Genomic DNA, 21,182 nt, shown 5'->3' with positions numbered 1-21,182 from the left:
GCATTCACTAATTTAAATTTTAAGGTGAAAGGCGCTTTGTCTGATCTCTTCACCACCCAGCCCTAGCCCGGTGTTTTATTCATTTCCGTCTCCCAGGATGCATCAGGCTCCAGCCTGCTCTTTTACAGTTGTGTATTTCATCAGGTCCTTTATTGCCACCGACAGCAATTTAAAGTCTGCTGAACACACGCTTGCTGCCCGTCAGCAGGACGCGGCTCCATAAAATGCGGCTTTCTGTGAAAAACGAGCAGCCATGCCGTCACATGTAGGAAGGTTAGAAGCAGATAGAAAACCGACAGTGATCAGGGTTTCATTCTGAGCTCCATAAAACCATGGACCCCACAGCACCCCTCCCCGGACAGGTCTCGTTTGACCTTGGTTATGAGCCAAAGTGCAGCTCTTTTCTTGGCCGTTTTCTCCTTCATCCAACCTGTGCCGAGACAGCAGGACAATGAGTGTAGTGTCAGAGCCAAAACATGAAGGACTTCAAATCTTTCAAAGCAGTAAAATAAGATTAGATTGTTGTCCTGGCCCCATTCATGTCCACTGTTAACATGTGATCTGTGTCTGGAACCATGACATTTGGCTTAGAAAACAAAAATTTCAACCTCATGTTGGTGCTGGGAATCATCAGAGTCAGTCCTGTGGGGAACATGAATGTCTGCATAAAATTTCATGGCAATCTGAGATATTACAACATGAAGCACGGTTGTGGCTTGACAATGCCAACACTCAGAGCCAATCCATCAGTATTGCTTAATATCATTTTTTACACTTACTTAGTGTAGTGTGTAGTGTCTTACATTCACCAACAGGTCCTATGTGTCCACAGTTGTGCTAGACAGGAGCTCATCCTTTACTCTGTATGCCTTTAGGATGGATTGCAGCACATGCATAGTGTCAAATCTACAGTCTATATTATACCACCAGTCTCCTCTTACCCACATATAGGCTGCTGACTTATACAGATAACTGGGTGTTCAAGTGAAAAAAGTGAATGTGAAAGTTCACACCTTGAACGCACACACCCCGAGCGGTGGGCAGCCTTGCCTTGCTCAAGGGTCTCACCTCAGTCGTGGTATTGAGGTGTGACTATTCACTCTGCCCCACCAACAACTGACCCTATCAGCAAAATTGACTGGTTGTGTCTTCAATGGCAGGTCTTCTACAATCATGCGTGAGTGTGTGTGAATGAGAGTCAGACAAGGTAGAAAAGCACTAAATAGATGCAGTTCATTTACCATTTACATACACTGTCCTACTGCCACAAATACTCCACCACTGAAAATAGTCCTAATCAAATGTAGTATTCCTGTCTGAAGAACCAGCCTTCCAGCTGTTTCGGAAAATCTTTTTAAAAAATGAAACTACATGTGACCCATTTCAAAGATTAGTAAGAAAAAGAGACATCAGAGGTCGGATATCACACCTGTGTGCTTGGACTGTAAGAACATAGCATAGTTCACACATTGTGAGACAGCAGCTGCTTGATGATTACATGTGCAGCCATTGTATCTGGATAAATACCATCTTTCGCAAAAAAGGAGGAGCATTGCCAGAACAGATTGAAGTTGTCAAACAAAAACAATGCCACATGCCTGCCACTCTGACTGTATCCACATGTGAAGGCTAATGATCCAACTGCATCGTTTAGTTTCACAAACTAGAGATGAAAATGAGGCAGACATAAAGGCATTGTTTCCACAGAGTTGAAGAAAATCAAGCAAACCGGCGAGATCGGGTTTGTGCAGCTTGGACTATCAGAGAATTGTGTCATTTTCTGCCTGTGCAAATGATTATGCTGTACCGCCCAACAGTGACCCAAAGCACACAGTGAACCTTTCATCTGATGGCAGTGCTGGAGGAAAGGTCAGTTTTTGTTTTTCTAGCCTGGAAAAACAGTCTACTCACATATAAAAAAGCTCTCCATAAAGCCAGAACTGCATATTATTAATCACTAATAGAGGAAAATAAGAACAATCCCAGGTTTCTTTTCAGCACTGTAGCCAGACTGACAAAAAGTCACAGCTCTGTTGAGCCCAGTGTTCCCTTAGCTCTCAGCAGTGATGAATTTATGAGTTTCTTTACAAATAAAATCACAACTATTAGAGATAAAATTCAGCAGATGCTTCCTATACCTGCCATAAATCATCGAAATCATCAACGTGTCTCTTAGACCCCATCCCGACTAGACTGCTTAAAGACACCCTGCCATTAATGAACTCATCTTTATTGGACTTGGTAAATTTATCTCTAGTATCAGGCTACGTACCACAGACCTTTAAGACTGCAGTAATCAAACCTTTACTCAAAAAGCCTAGTCTTGATCCAGGAGTCTTGGCTAATTATAGACCAATATCCAACCTGCCATTTATTTCTAAAATCCTAGAAAAAGCTGTTGCTAAGCAGCTATCAGACCACTTACACAGGAATGAACTATTTGAAGATTTTCAATCAGGATTTAGAGCACATCATAGTACAGAAACAGCACTGTTAAAAGTTACCAACGGTCTTCTCTTAGCCTCAGATAATGGACTTGTTTCTATACTTGTCCTCCTAGACATTAGTGCTGCATTCGACACCATTTACCGCAACATCTTATTACAGAGACTGGAGCATGTGATTGGTATCAGAGGAACAGCGTTAAAGTGGTTCCAATCCTATTTATCGGACAGATTCCAGTTTGTTCATGTCCATGATGAACCTTCCACACGCACAAAAGTTAGTTATGGAGTTCCACAAGGCTCTGTGCTAGGACCGATTCCGTTCACCCTGTACATGCTTCCATTAGGGTATGTCATTAGGAAGCACTCTATTAATTACCACTGCTATGCAGATGACACTCAGTTGTATCTATCTATTAAACCTGTTAACACAAACCAGTTAACCAGACTTCAAGCCTGTCTAACTGACATAAAGGCCTGGATGACCAGTAACTTTTTACTTTTAAACTCAGAGAAAACAGAAGTCATTATATTTGGGCCACAAAATCTCAGAAATAACTTTTCTAAAATTATAGCTACTCTAGATGGCATAGCCCTGGCCTCCAGCACTACTGTAAAAAACCTTGGAGTTATTTTTGACCAGGCCATGTCCTTTAACTCACACATAAAACAAATCTCTAGAACTGCATTCTTTCACCTGCGCAACATTTCCAAAATTAGGAACATCCTGTCTCAAAATGATGCAGAAAAACTAGTCCATGCATTTGTTACCTCAAGGCTAGATTACTGTAACTCATTACTATCTGGATGTCCCAATAGCTCCATAAAAAGCCTCCAATTAATCCAGAATGCCACAGCCAGAGTCCTGACAGGAACTAGCAAGAGAGATCATATTTCTCCTATATTGGCTTCTCTTCATTGGCTCCCTGTAAAATATAGAATAGAATTTAAAATCCTTCTTCTCACATACAAATCCCTTCATAATCAAGCTCCTTCATACCTTAAAGACCTCATAGTACCATATTATCCCAATAGACCACTTCGCTCTCAGAGTGCAGGTCTACTTGTGGTTCCCAGAGTTTCCAAAAGCAGACTGGGAGGCAGAGCCTTTAGTCATCAAGCTCCTCTCCTGTGGAACCAGCTCCCAGCTTGGGTTCAGGAGGCAGACACTCTCTATACTTTTAAGGCCAGACGAAAAACCTTCCTCTTTGGCAAAGCATATAGTTAGGGCTGGCTTTCAGGCAACCCTGACCCATCCCTTAGTTATGCCCCCTGGTTTGTGCTCTCTCCCTCTCTCTCTTTTCTCTCTCTGTACCTTCTGCAGGTGTCCCTGGTCCTGGAGCTGTATATCGCTGATGTGCAGTGAAGATTTGAGTCCCACTAACCTGCAGTATCTATTTGTTGTTTATTGTTGCTGCTCTTTTCTCTCTGCTCTATCCACTCACCCCAACCGGTCGAGGCAGATGGCCGCCCAAAGTGAGCCCGGTTCTGCTGGAGGTTTTTTCTTCTGTTAAAGGGAGTTTTTCCTCTCCACTGTCGCCAAGTGCTTGCTCATAAGGGAATTGTTGGGTTTTTAGTTTTAGTTTTTGTAAAGTGCCTTGAGATGATTTGTGTTGTGATTTGGCGCTATACAAATAAAATTGAATTGAATTGAATTGAATTGAATTGAAAGATCACCAAGCACGGAAAGTATGTTCTGTAGGAAAGATAATTTATTTTCTGCCAGAATATTTGTTTTTGCAGTACAACATCATCTTGAAGGAGCTATATCATTATTACCCTTTTTAGATTATTGTTTCATTATTAATTAAAGGTTGTGGATGTTTGTTCCAAATTTCTTCAATTTAACGGATGACTTTTGAGATATGTCAGCCTTGACCAAAGCTGTGGACTGGTATCGCCATCTCTGGCTCATCCTTATTGTCCATAAGGTAAGACACTGGACCCAGTGAAAGAAACAACCCTGCAACTTTTTGCTGTTTACCTGTGGTGCAGTTTATTATACAGACCACTAGATGGAGAAAGAGAACTAAAACTGAACACTGATTCTCTGTCTTTGTTCCTTGTAGTGAACATGACTCATATTCAAACACATGGTGGGCCGCCTTGTTTTATGACCCAGCCTGCAGTTTCTGTCAGATTTATGCCAAATCTGGAATGTAATTCAGTTATGGTATTAATAGACATACAATTGCTGATTTTTAACACTTAAATGCCAACATTTTAAAACTGCTTGTGTTTAGCATAAAGATTCTTGTTACTACTGCATTTATCATTTCTCATGTGTGATTACATTCCTCTCAATCAGTTCTCCCAGACCCTGTAAAGACAATATACTGTAAATAATCTACTAGTTGTAGCCTATTTATGCATTATTTACTAATTCACTACTTCCCCAATTCCATATTTTTACAACCTATACATATGCTGAGTGTGGAACAAACCACTTAGAGACATTTCCTAAAACTACAAACTAAGTTGACTGATTGATGTTTGAAAAATAGTCTGTGTTACGAGTACACAGGAGCGCTGCAGCAGAAAGTATACTATGTGTATTTCACTAAGACATTTGACATAGACAGTAAATTCAGTGTTTTATTTTAACAAAATTCATGTGTTTACTGTCATCTATAATTTCTTTTAGTGTTAGAAAGAAAAATCAGTCGACAACATGGTCAGACCTGACATCGACATCCTCTGAATAAATCAGAATATCAATTGGCAACATGCAAATTAGTTCAGTTTTAATAAATCAAGGTAACAAATTAGATCAACACTACGGATTCACTTATTCACACACGTACACCAGTGGAAGAGCCACCAGGACCAACTTGGGGTTCAGTGTTCTTGGCCGGGGAAACTACGACAGGTGGGCCAGAGAGGCCAGGGATCAAATCTACAATTATTGTAATGTTAGTAAAGTGATTCAAAAGTATTTTACTGATAAACAGTCACATGTGGATGCAACATGGTCTGGATGACAAGGTCAAACATATGAACTTAAATAAAAATAATTCAATATGTATAAATAATTTAATTCAATTTCAATTCAGTTTATTTGTATATCGCCAAATTACAATACAATCATCTCAAGGCACTTTACAAAAAAGAAAAAACCCAACAAATCCCTTATGAGCAGCACTTGGCAACAGTGGAGGGGAAAAACATGCTTTAATAGAAGAAAAAACCTCCAGCAGAACCGGGCTCAGTTTGGACGGCCATCTTCCTCGAGGTATGAGGTGAGTGGATAGAGGAGAGAGAAAAGAACAGCAACAATAAACAACAAATAGACACTGCAGGTTGGTGGGGCCAGTAACTGCACAGGATATGCAATAACTGCATATATATGTAATATACTAATAAAATGTATCCTAAAGCATTACCAGATAGACTATTCTGATGTACATTTTGTAACTTAACACCCATCCATTTTTTATTATTTAATGACATTTGCAATGTTCCTAAATTTAGGGACAAATGTCTCATGATGTGCTGATGTGCTAATGTCATGATGTGCTAAAGTCACCACACAGACTAAAGTCACCACACAGACTGGCTCATAATCTCCAGAAGCCCACAGACCAACCTGAGCTAGCAGCTGGGGCATTTCATTATGCCAAACAATCCTAACAATCTGACTGTAAACGGGATGAGTATGAGGCTGTGTGCAAAATGGCGGGTTGAGATGTTAATAGGTAAGACTATAAAAGCACACACTATAAAACATGTTAAACTGAAAGTAGGTATTTCTACATCTCCGACCAGCAAACAGCAAGGCAGGAGGGCTGTGGCCGTGGTCACTACTGTCCTTTAGTTTTATCATCAGTCAGTGTTACTGGGTAGTTGGGTATAAGTGATGTTATTCCAGAGCTTTTAAATCCCAAGCTGCGCAAACAGCAGTACTGGTCTGCAATGAGACCGGCACTGTCAGAATGCTTTGTTTCGCTCCTCTTTAAAGTTCTGACAATGAAAACTACTTGGTAGATTTTGGCCAAGGGTAAAAGAAAATACTTTGCCCAGTGGAAGCATGAGAACCAGCCTCAAGTAGGTTTTGAGGTGCCACAACAACAGGCCGCTAACTCTAGGCTTTTTTCTTCAAATCTTTGGCTGTAACCAAACTAAAGCAAAACTTGAATGTCAATATCACGTTATGTTTTCTTATGATGAAATTTAATTACCTTTATACACACACACATGCATGTATACGTCTATTGCCAAACCACTCAGGTGGTAATTTGCTCTTTTTTTAACACTTATATTAGAGCCACAACATGGCGGTCAGCACAGGAAGTGACTCAGAGGTCAGCTGATTCTGCACACATCTGCTTCTATCACAATGCCAACACTGTGTGTGAGTGTGTGTATATGCATCTTTCTATGGTTGTGTGGCGCTATGCAAATAAAACTGTGTGTGAGAAAGAGAGAGTGAGCAAGGACCTGTTGGACAGTGTGAATCTCACAAAGAGACCCTAAATAATCTTCATTTGAGTTCATGGAGTGGAAAGGTAAAAACAGCATAACAATAATGTTGCCTATTGAACATTTATTTTCCAACCATTGTGTAGCTGCAGTGCATAATACAATCCTGTAAGACTTGATAAAACTAGTACGATGTGATACAATAATAAATGAGTAAGTGTACTGACAAATGCAACTCTCTATTCAATTCAATTCAATTCAATTCAATTTTATTTGTATAGCGCCAAATCACAATACAAATCATCTCAAGGTACTTTACAAAAACTAAAACTAAAAACCCAACAATTCCCTTATGAGCAAGCACTTGGCGATAGTGGAGAGGAAAAACTCCCTTTAACAGAAGAAAAAATCTCCAGCAGAACCGGGCTCACTTTGGGCGGCCATCTGCCTCGACCGGTTGGGGTGAGTGGATAGAGCAGAGAGAAAAGAACAGCAACAATAAACAACAAATAGACACTGCAGGTTGGTGGGACCAGTAACTGCACATCAGCGATATACAGCTCCAGGACCAGGGACACCTGCAGAAGGTACAGAGAGAACAGAGAGAGAGGGAGAGAGCACAAACTAGGGGAGAGAGAGAGCACAAGGTTAGTGACATTCAATGGTGGAATATACATGAGGTGGGAGGAGAGGAAGAGAGGGGAGGGGAAGGGAAAGGGAAGGGGAGGGGGGGTTAGGGTAGGGGAGTTCAGTGCACCGATGGTCCTTGGGCAGTCTAGACCTATAGCAGCATAACTAAGGGGATGGTTCAGGGTTGCCTGAGGCCAGCCCTAACTGTATGCTTTGTCAAAGAGGAAGGTTTTAAGTCTAGCCTTAAAAGTACAGAGAGTGTCTGCCTCCTGAACCCAGGCTGGGAGCTGGTTCCACAGGAGAGGAGCTTGATAACTAAAGGCTCTGCCTCCCATTCTGTTTCTGGAAACTCTGGGAACCACAAGTAGACCTGCACTCTGAGAGCGAAGTGGTCTATTGGGATAATATGGTACTATGAGGTCTTTAAGGTATGAAGGAGCTTGATTATGAAGGGATTTGTATGTGAGAAGAAGGATTTTAAATTCTATTCTATATTTTACAGGGAGCCAATGAAGAGAAGCCAATATAGGAGAAATATGATCTCTCTTGCTAGTTCCTGTCAGGACTCTGGCTGTGGCATTCTGGATTAATTGGAGGCGTTTTATGGAGATATTGGGACATCCAGATAGTAATGAGTTACAGTAATCTAGCCTTGAGGTAACAAATGCATGGACTAGTTTTTCTGCATCATTTTGAGACAGAAAGCTCCTAATTTTGGAAATGTTGCGCAGGTGAAAGAATGCAGTTCTAGAGATTTGTTTTATGTGTGAGTTAAAGGACATGGCCTGGTCAAAAATAACTCCAAGGTTTTTTACAGTAGTGCTGGAGGCCAGGGCTATGCCATCTAGAGTAGCTATAATTTTAGAAAAGTTATTTCTGAGATTTTGTGGCCCAAACACAATAACTTCTGTTTTCTCTGAGTTTAAAAGTAAAAAGTTACTGGTCATCCAGGCCTTTATGTCAGTTAGACAGGCTTGAAGACTGGTTAACTGGTTTGTGTTAACAGGTTTAATAGATAGATACAACTGAGTGTCATCTGCATAGCAGTGGTAATTAATAGAGTGCTTCCTAATGACATAGCCTAAAGGAAGCATGTACAGGGTGAACGGAATCGGTCCTAGCACAGAGCCTTGTGGAACTCCATAACTAACTTTTGTGTGTGTGGAAGGTTCATCATGGACATGAACAAACTGGAATCTGTCCGATAAATAGGATTGGAACCATTTTAACGCTGTTCCTCTGATAGCCAACACATGAATGCTCTCCGGGTAAGCGAATCACTTTTGTCTTGCAAGCGTGTCGTGTTGTGTGTGTTGTATAGTTCGTCTACAGACTAGCGACAGACTAGCTATAGTTTAACACACCTAAAAATTAACTAAACTCTAAACAATTCATTAACTGCTACATTCCGGTACTAGTCAAGTACCTTTCTATTTTGACCGGTATTTATTGCTATTTCCTGACTTAGTGCTCGTTAGCCTACCGGTTAGCTTAGCTAGCTAGTTAGCTTAGCTAACATGGCCTCTCCCTCTCTCTCTCTTTCTTGCTCGGTGTGCCACATGTTCAGTTATTTCTCTGCCTCCTTTAGCGATAATGATACCTATAATAAGTGTAAGGCTTCTTTTCAGCACTGTAGCCAGGCTGACAAAAAGTCACAGCTCTGTTGATCCCAGTGTTCCCTTAGCTCTCAGCAGTGATGAATTTATGAGTTTCTTTACAAATAAAATCACAGCTATTACAGATAAAATTCAGCAGATGCTTCCTATACCTGCAATAAATGAATCTTCTACTACAGTAGCTCTTGAATCATCTGTAGGACCTCAGTTATGTTTAGACTGCTTCTCTCCCATAGATCTCTCTGAATTTACATCAGCAGTTGCTTCATCGAAATCATCAACGTGTCTCTTAGACCCCATCCCGACTAGACTGCTTAAAGACACCCTGCCATTAATGAACTCATCTTTATTGGACTTGGTAAATTTATCTCTAGTATCAGGCTACGTACCACAGGCCTTTAAGACTGCAGTAATCAAACCTTTACTCAAAAAGCCTAGTCTTGATCCAGGAGTCTTGGCTAATTATAGACCAATATCCAACCTGCCATTTATTTCTAAAATCCTAGAAAAAGCTGTTGCTAAGCAGCTATCAGACCACTTACACAGGAATGAACTATTTGAAGATTTTCAATCAGGATTTAGAGCACATCATAGTACAGAAACAGCACTGTTGAACGTTACCAACGATCTTCTCTTAGCCTCAGATAATGGACTTGTTTCAATACTTGTCCTCCTAAACCTTAGTGCAGCATTCGACACCATTTACCGCAACATCTTATTACAGAGACTGGAGCATGTGATTGGTATCAGAGGAACAGCGTTAAAGTGGTTCCAATCCTATTTATCGGACAGATTCCAGTTTGTTCATGTCCATGATGAACCTTCCACACGCACAAAAGTTAGTTATGGAGTTCCACAAGGCTCTTTGCTAGGACCGATTCTGTTCACCCTGTACATGCTTCCTTTAGGATATGTCATTAGGAAGCACTCTATTAATTACCACAGCTATGCAGATGACACTCAGTTATATCTATCTATTAAACCTGTTAACACAAACCAGTTAACCAGACTTCAAGCCTGTCTAACTGACATAAAGGCCTGGATGACCAGTAACTTTTTACTTTTAAACTCGGAGAAAACAGAAGTTATTGTGTTTGGGCCAAAAAATCTCAGAAATAACTTTTCTAAAATTATAGCTACTCTAGATGGCATAGCCCTGGCCTCCAGTACTACTGTAAAAAACCTTGGAGTTATTTTTGACCAGGACATGTCCTTTAACTCACACATAAAACAAATCTCTAGAACTGCATTCTTTCACCTGCGCAACATTTCCAAAATTAGGAACATCCTATCTCAAAATGATGCAGAAAAACTAGTCCATGCATTTGTTACCTCAAGGCTAGATTACTGTAACTCATTACTATCTGGATGTCCCAATATCTCCATAAAAAGCCTCCAATTAATCCAGAATGCCGCAGCCAGAGTCCTGACAGGAACTAGCAAGAGAGATCATATTTCTCCTATATTGGCTTCTCTTCATTGGCTCCCTGTAAAATATAGAATAGAATTTAAAATCCTTCTTCTCACATACAAATCCCTTCATAATCAAGCTCCTTCATACCTCAAAGACCTCATAGTACCATATTATCCCAATAGACCACTTCGCTCTCAGAGTGCAGGTCTACTTGTGGTTCCCAGAGTTTCCAAAAGCAGAATGGGAGGCAGAGCCTTTAGTTATCAAGCTCCTCTCCTATGGAACCAGCTCCCAGCCTTTTCTCTCTGCTCTATCCACTCACCCCAACCGGTCGAGGCAGATGGCCGCCCAAAGTGAGCCCGGTTCTGCTGGAGATTTTTTCTTCTGTTAAAGGGAGTTTTTTCTCCACTGTCGCCAAGTGCTTGCTCATAAGGGAATTGTTGGGTTTTTAGTTTTAGTTTTTGTAAAGTGCCTTGAGATGATTTGTATTGTGATTTGGCGCTATACAAATAAAATTGAATTGAATTGAATTGAATGCTCCAGTCTCTGTAATAAGATGTTGTGGTCAATAGTGTCGAATGCAGCACTAAGGTCTAGGAGGACAAGTATAGAAACAAGTCCATTATCTGAGGCTAAGAGAAGATCGTTGGTAACTTTTAACACTCTACTGGAGTACTGGTATTTAGTTAGGTAACTTGGAAGGCACAAACTGCTCAGTGAGGTTAAAAAGCCAGAGTAGGCTTAAAAGATTCACCAGAGCTAGTTAACATGAGTCAACCATACTCACATCATGGTGCAAGGCTGCATGGACCATGCTAGTTTTCAAAACAGAAAAACTTCCAGAATATATTGGGGGGCTGGAATCAGATGAATATAACCAAGGAACTGTGATTTGACAGCAAACATAAAGTTCAACATTATGAACCTGTGACTGGCTGACAACTGTCAGAGCAGTGAGCAGCAGCACCTGCGAATGAGCCAATCATTGTACAGCAAAACAAGCTTCTTGGTGCAAGCTAAAATATGAAACATCTTTTCCTTTGTGTAAACATTTCCCCCTTCTAAGCTTATTGATGTCAGTGGGGATTATCACAGGTTTTTATTTCTCACACCTTTTAATTGGCCGCCTTTTGATGTTACTGCTTCTGCAGCTGTTTTTTTTTTTTTTTTGTGCCTATTGTACAGATTACAGCTCCCTGTGTAGCTACAGATACAGCGTCAGCCAGCAGCCATTCTGTCACACCCATCTCTCTGAACACCTTAGTAGAGACAATGTTGCATTTGAGATTTTCTGCAGTTCAGGTTTTGACCCACATTAATCCTTTCAGCATGTATTTTCTAACGAGTAGTGGTATCCTTCTTCCAGGAACCTGTCTAGAACTGAAGGCAACAACCCTGTCTAATGTTGTAAGGCATAAGTAAATCCAGTGTCACCAGGTGCTCGCTCATAAGGGATTTGTTGGGTTTCTATGTAAAGTGCCTTGAGATTACTTTATTGTGATTTGGCGCTATGCAAGTAAAATTGAATTAAACTGAACTGAATAAGTCATTAAAGCAACCTACCAAGTATCAGTAAGCTGGCAAGGGTAAGGGTGCTACAGATTCAGCAACAAAAACATGAGAAGGGCTAGTGTTAACAGCAGCAGTTTGGAAGATAGTGTCAAAAATAAGGCATTTATGATTGGAGCCACAAACACCTGGGTACGCCTGCATTTATTACACTACATGATGTCACACTCCCCACCCCTGGCTTTGTTGGAGGTCTGTCTCACTGTATAGTGTGTTTACAGCCATTTCCTTTTCTTGCTGAGCTGTTAAAATGCACACACACATACTGACTGCTGATCCAGGGTTACCCACTGGAAGACTGGGCAGCTCACTTTTGTCTTTCTTGTGTTTGCTTAAAAATAAATCAAATTCTGATTTTGAGAGCACTAAAGTCTGAACCCTAAGATGAACTGTTGAGAAAGTGGAAGTAAAGAAGCAAAGTAAGATGTGCAGTGCTTACAGGTTTCTCCTGAATGACAGCTTTGAGAGAGTCAAAGAGTCCAAATTAAGATGTACACAAATGCACCATTTTCTATTTACAGCTCAGTATTATCAGGCCTTGATAACAATTAGGTTGACAGAAAAACACTTTACAGTGTCTTGCCAGAGGACGCTTGTGGATACAGTAGGAGAAGCTGGGGATCAAACTGCCCTCTATTATCTGAGCCACATCCACCTGCATTTAGGCTGAAGTCTTTCACACACAAGGTATGAGAAAAAAACATTTCATTAAAATTAAACATTAACATTTTAGATCTTAGAATAAGATTCCAGTGAGAACAGAACACAATGTTTCTCAGGAGCTGCATTTCAGGGCTGCAACAAATGGTTCAAAACCTGATTGTGTGAAGCTTAATGTGACAAACAATCTATATAAGAATTTATTTGTCCTTTCCTCTGATTTGGGTCTTTTCATTTTATTCATTGCATTTGATCATTTTTGTTCACAGTCACTGCATAATCTGTGCAGTCTTTCTGTATTTGATGTATTAAGTTGCAAAACATCTAAAAGTTAATTTGCAGATATTTGTGTTAAAACAAGATTATTCAGTCCAGTGCCCCTTTTTCCACCCTTTTGTCCCCCCAAGCCATTCCAGACTAGACAGGGGCAGACTACTAACTGTTTACAAGCTGTCTGTCTGTCTCAAGTTCAACTGCAAAGTCCAACCTGGGAAACTAAAAGACTGTCTGCAATGCAGACAGAGGAGGAGGAAGGGGGCTGAAGGGAGAAGGTGGTAAAAACAGTAGGGAAAGTTTGTGTGGGTGTGGGTGTGTGTGGGTGTGTGTGAGTGCATTTGAATAAACATTTGTGCAGAAGCAGGTCTGTTGGACATGAGACAGAAAATGAAGCCTCAGTCCTGCATCCCTAGTCTGAAGCATAAAATCTACTTTGGGGAGCTGTGTGTGTGTGTCTGTGTGTGTGTGTGTGTGTGTGTGTGTGTGTGTGTGTCATGTGTCCTGTACTCGACTGTAAATGCTTGTAAAATAGAATAGAGTATAGGGGGGATAAAATAGTAAATATTTTGTCTAAAACACTTTTGGGGTTTTATTCTATTTTGTGCTTTTCTATTCACACCAACCAACAGAATATGGATGATGTTGAACAGGAGGGAAATCCCATTTAAGGTGGAGTCAACACTGCAACTGTGTCTATTCACACTAAGAACTGACCACTGCCATGCACAGAACAGATGCCAACCCAGTGAGGACCATGGGGTTAAAGGTGAGCATCAGATTACTAAAATGCTCTGCAGCATGGCAACTAGTAAACTTGTCTTAGATTCCCATGTATTTAAAGTAGTAGAAATATGTTCCAAAACATATCCTGTGTGGACAGGTGAGCCAGATTCACTGAACAGGCTGGCAACAGTGCAGGTCTTTGTGCAGGACTTGACCCCTCCATATTACTCTATATTTTTTTATTAAATTATATAATAACATAATACATTTAATATCCACGGTGGTAAAAACACTATAACAATTTAGTTAAACCAAAGCAGCAATGAAAAACTGAGATCAGATAAATACAGCAGGGCAACAACAACTATCTGACAAAATCTATAAAACTTAATTATTCAAATAGTTGCCAACAAACTTATTAATCGATTAGTTAGGTCTAATGATGCTGCTGTTTGCGATGGCACACTGAAATAATGAGCAGCTGCAGAGACAAGAAATGGCAGAAGTGGAAAAAACTAAAAGTCCCATTTTCCATGATCAAACAGTTTTTACACTGTTACGTGGACAGTGGTGGAACCTTCTTGTTCTAGTTTTTCTGTTATGTGGTCAGATAATCAGTTGTCCAGTAAAAGGTATACGCTTCTCAGGCCAATTGACATAGTAACTTGTATCTCCCTGAGCAGACAGACTCTGTTTTATCTGACATGAGATCCATGTCAACCATAAGCTTTGTGTTGCGCTCTTATTGTGTGTGTGCATCAGACAGAGCTGTTGCCACAGGGTGAAAATGCGCATTCATGCAGCTGTCTAGAAGTTTGTCTGTGTGCTCCTGTGTAAAAAAGAAGCTTTCATTTTCATGTGTTTGTTTCTCGCAATGTTTGGTACCAGTGTGCAAAAAAACACTCAGAGACATCTGTCTTTTCTTGTTCTTTGGCGCAATGGGTTTCTTCAGAGTCCTTCACACTGTGTGCCCTGTCACTGAAACCAGAAACACTTTTAGAGAATGTGCCAAATCAGACTTACCTGTCTGCTTTTCAGTGTCAGCTTAAGTAAACAGACATCCACTGCACCTCCTATTACTGGTAGTATGCTTCTTCCTATACTTCCTAACCACTTCATCTGGGTTTCAACTTATGTTCAGCAGCATACTGATGCTCTTGTACCCTCGTGCATCTCTGTAAAGGGTTTCTTATTCAGCACTCATGCATTTGTCTTACTTAGAAATCACAGCTGTAATCACTTCTGTTGCAGTCATCACAGGTGCACTTTTTTTTACACTGCATTTTGAATGCATTCAGTCTAACCTGATACAATGATACATAAGGTCAAATATGTCAGTTTTTGCAAAATGGTAACAATCATTTTTAATTTTCAATCATTTCACTTTTTCAGCTTTTAAACAGGAGTGTATTTTGTTTAGTCAAATGTTCCATGTAGCAGTCAAGGAACACTTTGTGTATCATGAGTATTTCTACCATTGATACTAAGCGCCTCTGCCAAAGTCCTTTCAGCAGAGAGCTTAGTCACTGTCAAGTGAAGGAACTTTCAGCCTTTAGAGCTACATGGCTGCAGAGAGCTTCTCTTTGGTTGGCTCTTTGACATGACCACTTGCAGTGTGAAAAGTGATTCATATGGCCTGGGCTAGTTCACAGAACATATTTTGCCAACACAGGGCTGACATGCAGAAGTAACAGAGTGTCATTTTCAATGCAGACAATAAGTAAAATTTAAATGTAGTTAATTTTGCTAATAAAATACACTGACATTTTCAGTGCAAGCCTCTACTTGTAGGAATATTTTAATATGTACTATTGCTATATTTACTTACTTTCACCAAACTAAAAGTATGAACATTTCATCCACTGTTCACTATTTAAGAAATGCTGTTCAAATTGTAAAATAGGCACAAATGTGACATGAGCTCCCCAGCACATTTCCTCTGTGAGAGCGCAGCTGTTTGCAGGCAGGAATGTAAAGTGTTCTGCATCTATTCATCTCATTTTCACATCACAGCGGGTCAAACATGCATGACTCACCCCAGTATCCTGCTGATTTTCTCTTCATTTATTGATTTTTCTCCTTTAATGTTAATTTTCAATACAATGTCTGTTGATTATAAGGAATCTGATCTCTAACCTTTTACAAATGTGTTATTATTATTATCATTATTGTTCTTGTTGTTGTTATTATTATGTAAATTGAAATAATTATTTGTTACAATAATTTATTTTCTGATTATTTATTTTATTTATTTTTAAGCAATTTTAAGAATTACATTTTATTTTTTGTGTAATTTAGCCAGAGATATTTTTAACTTAGCAGAATTAGCATACAATAGCCTGTATTTTCTGGTGTAAACATGATTTATTTTCTGTGATTCATTCATCTATATATTTATATTTATATATATATATATATATATATATATATATATATATATATATATATATATATATATATACTCAAACTCCCAGGCCTCTGGTAGAGGACCCGAGATTGAGGAAGACACACACACACACACCACCCATAGGGGTGAGACGGGATTTTTTTTTTTTTATATATATATCAAAATGTCTAGCATTGCTCTCATTGTGCTGATATGATGAAAGAACTAAAAAAGAAAAAACAACATGTTTCAAACGAATTTGTGTGTTAGCGTGCTTTTTTGGAGGGGGGGGGTGAGCTTTATGAACTTCAGGGCTTCCGTCAGTATTGTTGGTTTTAAAGGAGGACAGAGATGGAGTAGTAAAGAGAGTCAACACCGCCGCTAGTCAAGTTCAACGTTAATGTTTAACGCTCCGACACACACTTACACACGTAGAAATTCAGTTTTGCAATGGTTAGAAATCATCGTCTTCGTTAATTAAAAAACAATAAATTTTCTACTGTATACTTTTCTCTTCTTTCTATTTAATATGAAGAGTTTTGGATGGTTACTCACTTTGGGCTGTTTGATCCAGAAATGACCTGCTGACTTTTACTCTTTAATTTACCTTCTGTTGGAAAGTTTAGCTTAATTTCAAAGAGCCTGGAATTTCATGTTAGTTGTTTAACCGCAGCTAATGAGCAGGAATAGCTTCAACAAATCCTAATAGTCTGTATTCTCCGTCATTGAATGAGTAATTATTCAAAGTCTTCCGTAACTCTGCCTAACGAACAGTTTCTTTTTACTACAGCTGTACAGCTGCTTTCCTGTCTTTGGATTTTCAGTTAATTCAAACCACAAAAAGGCTAAAACAGAAAATGATGGTCAGATATGCAGAGTACACAGCCAATTATAGAAAGTATATTTATTTATTTATTTATTCGTATATTATTTTATTCTAGAAGTTGAAAATGTGGGGCAAATATGATATTTAATAAATAAGCTTATCGCAATGTGTAACAGACTCCTTGTAAAATCTCGCCAGGACAATGCGTGTGAAATATTTACCTAGCCCTGCTAAAATGCCCTGTATTCAAAGCCAGGACGGTAAAATGTGTCTCGGTATGCGCGCACGTCTGTTTGTCCCGTGGGAGAAAAAGCGTGTGGTCAAAGCGCAGAGCTCACTTGCTACCACTGAACCTATTCAGAGTGCACCAAATGATCACGTTAGAAAAAGAAATTCTGCTTTCTTAACGGTGTTTCTAACTCCACACTGAGCTGAACAGGTTTTGTAATTTAGCGTAAATCGCCGTTTTTATAATTTCGCATTCATCTGTCTATATGCTGCTAGTTGAGTGTTTCACAGGACACCACAATCACTGAACTAGCACACACTGATTCATCCCCCCCTTGTCACACCGAGGCAGGCCTGCCACTGAACTCCAGTGAGGTTTGGACATCAGCCACACTATGCAGAGAATGACTGAATAAGTCAACACAAAGGCCACTCTGCGAGCTCTGCAAGAACACTGGGCTGGATAGAAAACTCCCAAACAAATCTCTATGCAATAAGAACGCTGAGGTACCAAACACTGGGCATGGCTGTTTAGCTGTCAAAATGCTGCCATGATTTAGAGCACGGTGCCTGTGTGTTCACCTGCACGGCTACTGCTGACGACGGCCCGCAAACCTCTGCAAACCGAGGCAGACGTGATGAGACAGAGCAGCCGCAGTGTGGGAGTTGCTGGGAAGCGTCACACCAGACGGGACAACGATCTGCTCTCATAAAATGTTCATGGGACACTCCGAGCTAAAGCTCAAGGTCAAGGGCTTTTCTCTCTCTCTCTCTCTCTCTCGCTCACACACACACACACACACACACACACACAACGATTATATATATGTGCCTATTTTCTTTTGAAAACATGTTTGTTTTAATTTTCAGGCTGTTGCCGGTTCAGTTCCGTTCTGCTCACTGTAAATACCACACAATACCGGTCAAAATAATACAAGAACTCTCAGCATTAATCGCTTAAATACTGGTTAGAATTTGTAATTTATAGAATGTAACGAAGTAGTGATTAGGCAGCCTTAGGGGTTGAACTTTTTAATTTAAATAAAACATTATTTATTTCATGTAATGTGTGTAGTGTTCCCGTTTTTTCAGAGCCTGTTTTGCTCGCTGTGTTTCATCAGAATGACACGTGTCTGAAGCGACCAGCTGGAGGAATGGATGATGGAGGAAAAAATTCTAAATAAAAGCCATTTCCTTCTCGTGCTGTTTTGGGTTTGGATTTTGGCCTCGATCCTTTTAAAACTATTTGATTGTACTTGGTCCGGTCTAATGCATGGCTCTGCACCAATGGGAGGAAGTAGACAGCGTTGTTGTGGTAATGTTGCGCACGGAGGCCAGATCCAAAGATGAATTCACTCTGCCATAAACACTTTGAGACTGCACGTGGATTGCTCTGATATTTGGTGATATCAACTTTCAGATTTTGCTACGAGTTAAATGCGGATTTGTTTGCTGATCTTACAGAGGCAGAGTTAGGAGCATGTCTATGTACGCGCACGAATCCAGTGTTTCCAGTTTTCATATTGGTTCATTTAAAGATATAAGACCTAAATGGGGATTAATGGAATTTATTACGTGTTGCACTATACTTTGATTACAAGAGTTATAAACAATATGGACAACATAATAGTGTGTTTAGAGCTATCTGCTACTGGCCACGGGCAGCACTGAAACACAGTAAAACACACAGTTACATCGAAGCAGGCAGGAAGTCCGCATTAAAGGGACACCTCTGAGTAGAAGCTTCATCAGAGGCCTTTGGTTCTTTTCTGAGTCCTTATGTCTTTTATTTGTCTTTTTCTTCCATGTTTTGATGCAGTCCCGGTACCACATCGACTTTCATTATTTGTCTCCATTTCTGTCATTTGTCTTAGTTAATGTTTAATGTATAACACGAAAAAGCACCATGTTCCTTCACTAAATGGTCCGTGCAGGGACCCGCATGCTACGGCGCGCTGCTCTTCACTTTGGCAACGAACTTCTTCTCTTTCACCCGCCTGTTTTGGAACCAGATGGTGATCTGCCGCTCTGACAGGTTGGTCACGGCTGAGATCTTCCTCCGCTTGTCCTTGGTGATGAATTTGTTGGCGGCGTACTCTTTCTCCAGTTCTTTGAGCTGGACCTTGGTATACGGTATCCGTTTCTTCCTGCCGCGGCGGAAAGGCGAGCCGTCATGCTGGTGTGCCACCACATCTGTTTAGAAGCGGACAGAGAGGATAGACAAGCGGACTGAAGCCGAGGCTGCACATTTTCTATCATACCGCGATAGCCTAAAGACAGAGATTTTATTGTTGGAGCTGATTGGAAATGATGAATAAACCCTAACATGAATTTGTGTCAATAAGCCAGCGGGAAATATCTTTGGCTTGTTGTTTTAGTGAATTTCGTCAGTATTTTTCAGCTGATGACCCAACGGGTTTATAGATAGAACTCATAGTTATAATTCTGATGAGTGTTATATCTGCATGTTAACAATATAATGTGGGCATCAGTCCCCTGATAATTTGCTTATTGTCAGATTAACCAGAGGGGTCAGTAGGCAACATGAACACGTGACCTTATAGTTCATAAATGGCCTTACCTTACGGAGCATGACTATAATTATTATGAAATATTAGTATTGTCCTCTTCAGTAACAGATGAGTATGCACAGTGGTAGCCTATCACACGCTGATATTGTGCAACTCTCAAACAGCTTGTTCTGTTTTGCATATCAGCTGCACAAAAACCCCTCAGGGCACGTGGGATCGTTTGAAAAGTCATTAACATCCGCCACAAGTCTCTGCTTAAAAATTATGCAGCCTATCTTTAGTCCAGATTCATGCAGACTGGATTTGATTATATTCCATATAAATCCTGTCATCAGATTGGTTATTGGATTAATAAAACATGCCACCATTTACTAAATGCTGTCTATCTACAGGCCTACTTCTCTCAAATGCCTAGACAAAACCGTTTTAAAAACAAAACCAGTTGTTACCAGCCAGAGCGGACTTCCAGAGGTGTCCGGCCTGTCCCTGGTCCTTGGAGCAGTACATCTGTCCCCCCCAGCTGTTGGTCAGTGCCCAGGGCTGGTAGGTGTCCATGGGGAGCAGTGTGTCATGCCGCGGCTCCCCGGAGCCCAGGGTTTGAACCACCGACACATCCAGGTAGCTGGCCATGGACTGGTACGGGCTTGGGTAGCCGTGATAAAAGGCGAACTCCTTGGCGCGGTGGTTCGGATATTCATCAGAGCTCACCGTTGTGTCCATGTACTGCGAGCTAAGCGCGGCTCCGGCCGCCTGGGTGCAGGACTTGAGAGATCCCCGTCCCATCCTGCAGGGGTAGTAGCCGTTACCAAAGTAGCTGTACGGTAACGCGGTGGCGGCGGAGGAGCTCTGGTGCGGCACAGCGGCCGCCGGACATGGTCCGGCTACGCATTGCTTCCCCGAAGACGCGCCTGTCTCACTGGAGCCTGAGGCTGAGACGTCCACCGTAGAGTACCCGGCTGAAGAGTGCACCAGGCCGGAAGGGTGGCCACCCAGAGCAGCTGCTGCCGAATGCGCCATAATGTTGCGGCACTGGCTCGCAGCAGTTGCCGCGGCGAAATTGCCGCTGCCCACCAGCCCCTCCATGTTTTTATTCAGGTCGTCCAAGTTGTTATCATACACAAACATTACCGTTTCCGCTGGCCAGCGAGGGTTTAGAACCAGGGAGGCTGTCATAGGCGCTCCTTTCCCGTGTGTCTCTCAGACTTTGTCAGCCTTCTGTGTGCTAAACTGTTACACTGGCTGAGTGAGGTCAACTGGTGCGCATTTATTCTTCTGTGAACGCTGGCTCTCCGGCAGACACACACACACACACACCGCAGGTAAATCGCATGTACCGTCACGTGCACTCTCGGAGCAAGCATGCAGTGCCTTGCTGCCCCGTTTAGTGTTGGCGCTTGCTCGGAGGCAAAGACTCCCGATAACCGTCCGGACTTTTAGGTTACATCCCACCCGCAGTTTTG

At 41.0% G+C, this 21,182-nt stretch overlaps 1 protein-coding gene across 2 annotated transcripts; it reads right to left on the bottom strand.

Moving 5' to 3' along the window:
* Window positions 1-1,092: 1,092 nt before the first annotated feature.
* On the bottom strand, window positions 1,093-20,895 carry hoxb13a (homeobox B13a). Of its 2 annotated transcripts, XM_026325419.1 has the most exons (3): window positions 20,172-20,895; window positions 19,158-19,384; window positions 1,093-1,101 (listed from the first exon to the last, which is right to left on the bottom strand). In XM_026325419.1, the coding sequence occupies exons 1-3, from the start codon at window positions 20,893-20,895 to the stop codon at window positions 1,093-1,095; spliced, it is 960 nt and encodes a 319-aa protein (XP_026181204.1). The 2 variants fall into 2 exon arrangements, with proteins under 2 accessions (XP_026181204.1, XP_026181203.1); XM_026325418.1 differs by lacking the exon at window positions 1,093-1,101 and having other exon boundaries at window positions 19,137-19,384.
* Between the last annotated feature and the right edge of the window lie 287 nt (window positions 20,896-21,182).

Source organism: Mastacembelus armatus, chromosome 8 (genome assembly GCF_900324485.2).
Source record: "Mastacembelus armatus chromosome 8, fMasArm1.2, whole genome shotgun sequence".
NCBI classification, from domain to species: Eukaryota; Metazoa; Chordata; class Actinopteri; order Synbranchiformes; family Mastacembelidae; genus Mastacembelus; species Mastacembelus armatus.
Note: the sequence above shows the minus strand (reverse complement) of the source record. Positions and strands in the feature narration are given on the sequence as shown.

What these genes read in the sequence shown, in the direction of transcription:
- hoxb13a (XM_026325418.1), bottom strand. Translation starts at nt 20,895, where the DNA reads ATGACAGCCTCCCTGGTTCTAAACCCTCGCTGGCCAGCGGAAACGGTA. An exon ending in CTGGAAGTCCGCTCTGGCTG is followed by an intron (nt 19,385 to 20,171) that starts GTAACAACTGGT and finishes GCTTCTAAACAG; the next exon opens with ATGTGGTGGCACACCAGCAT.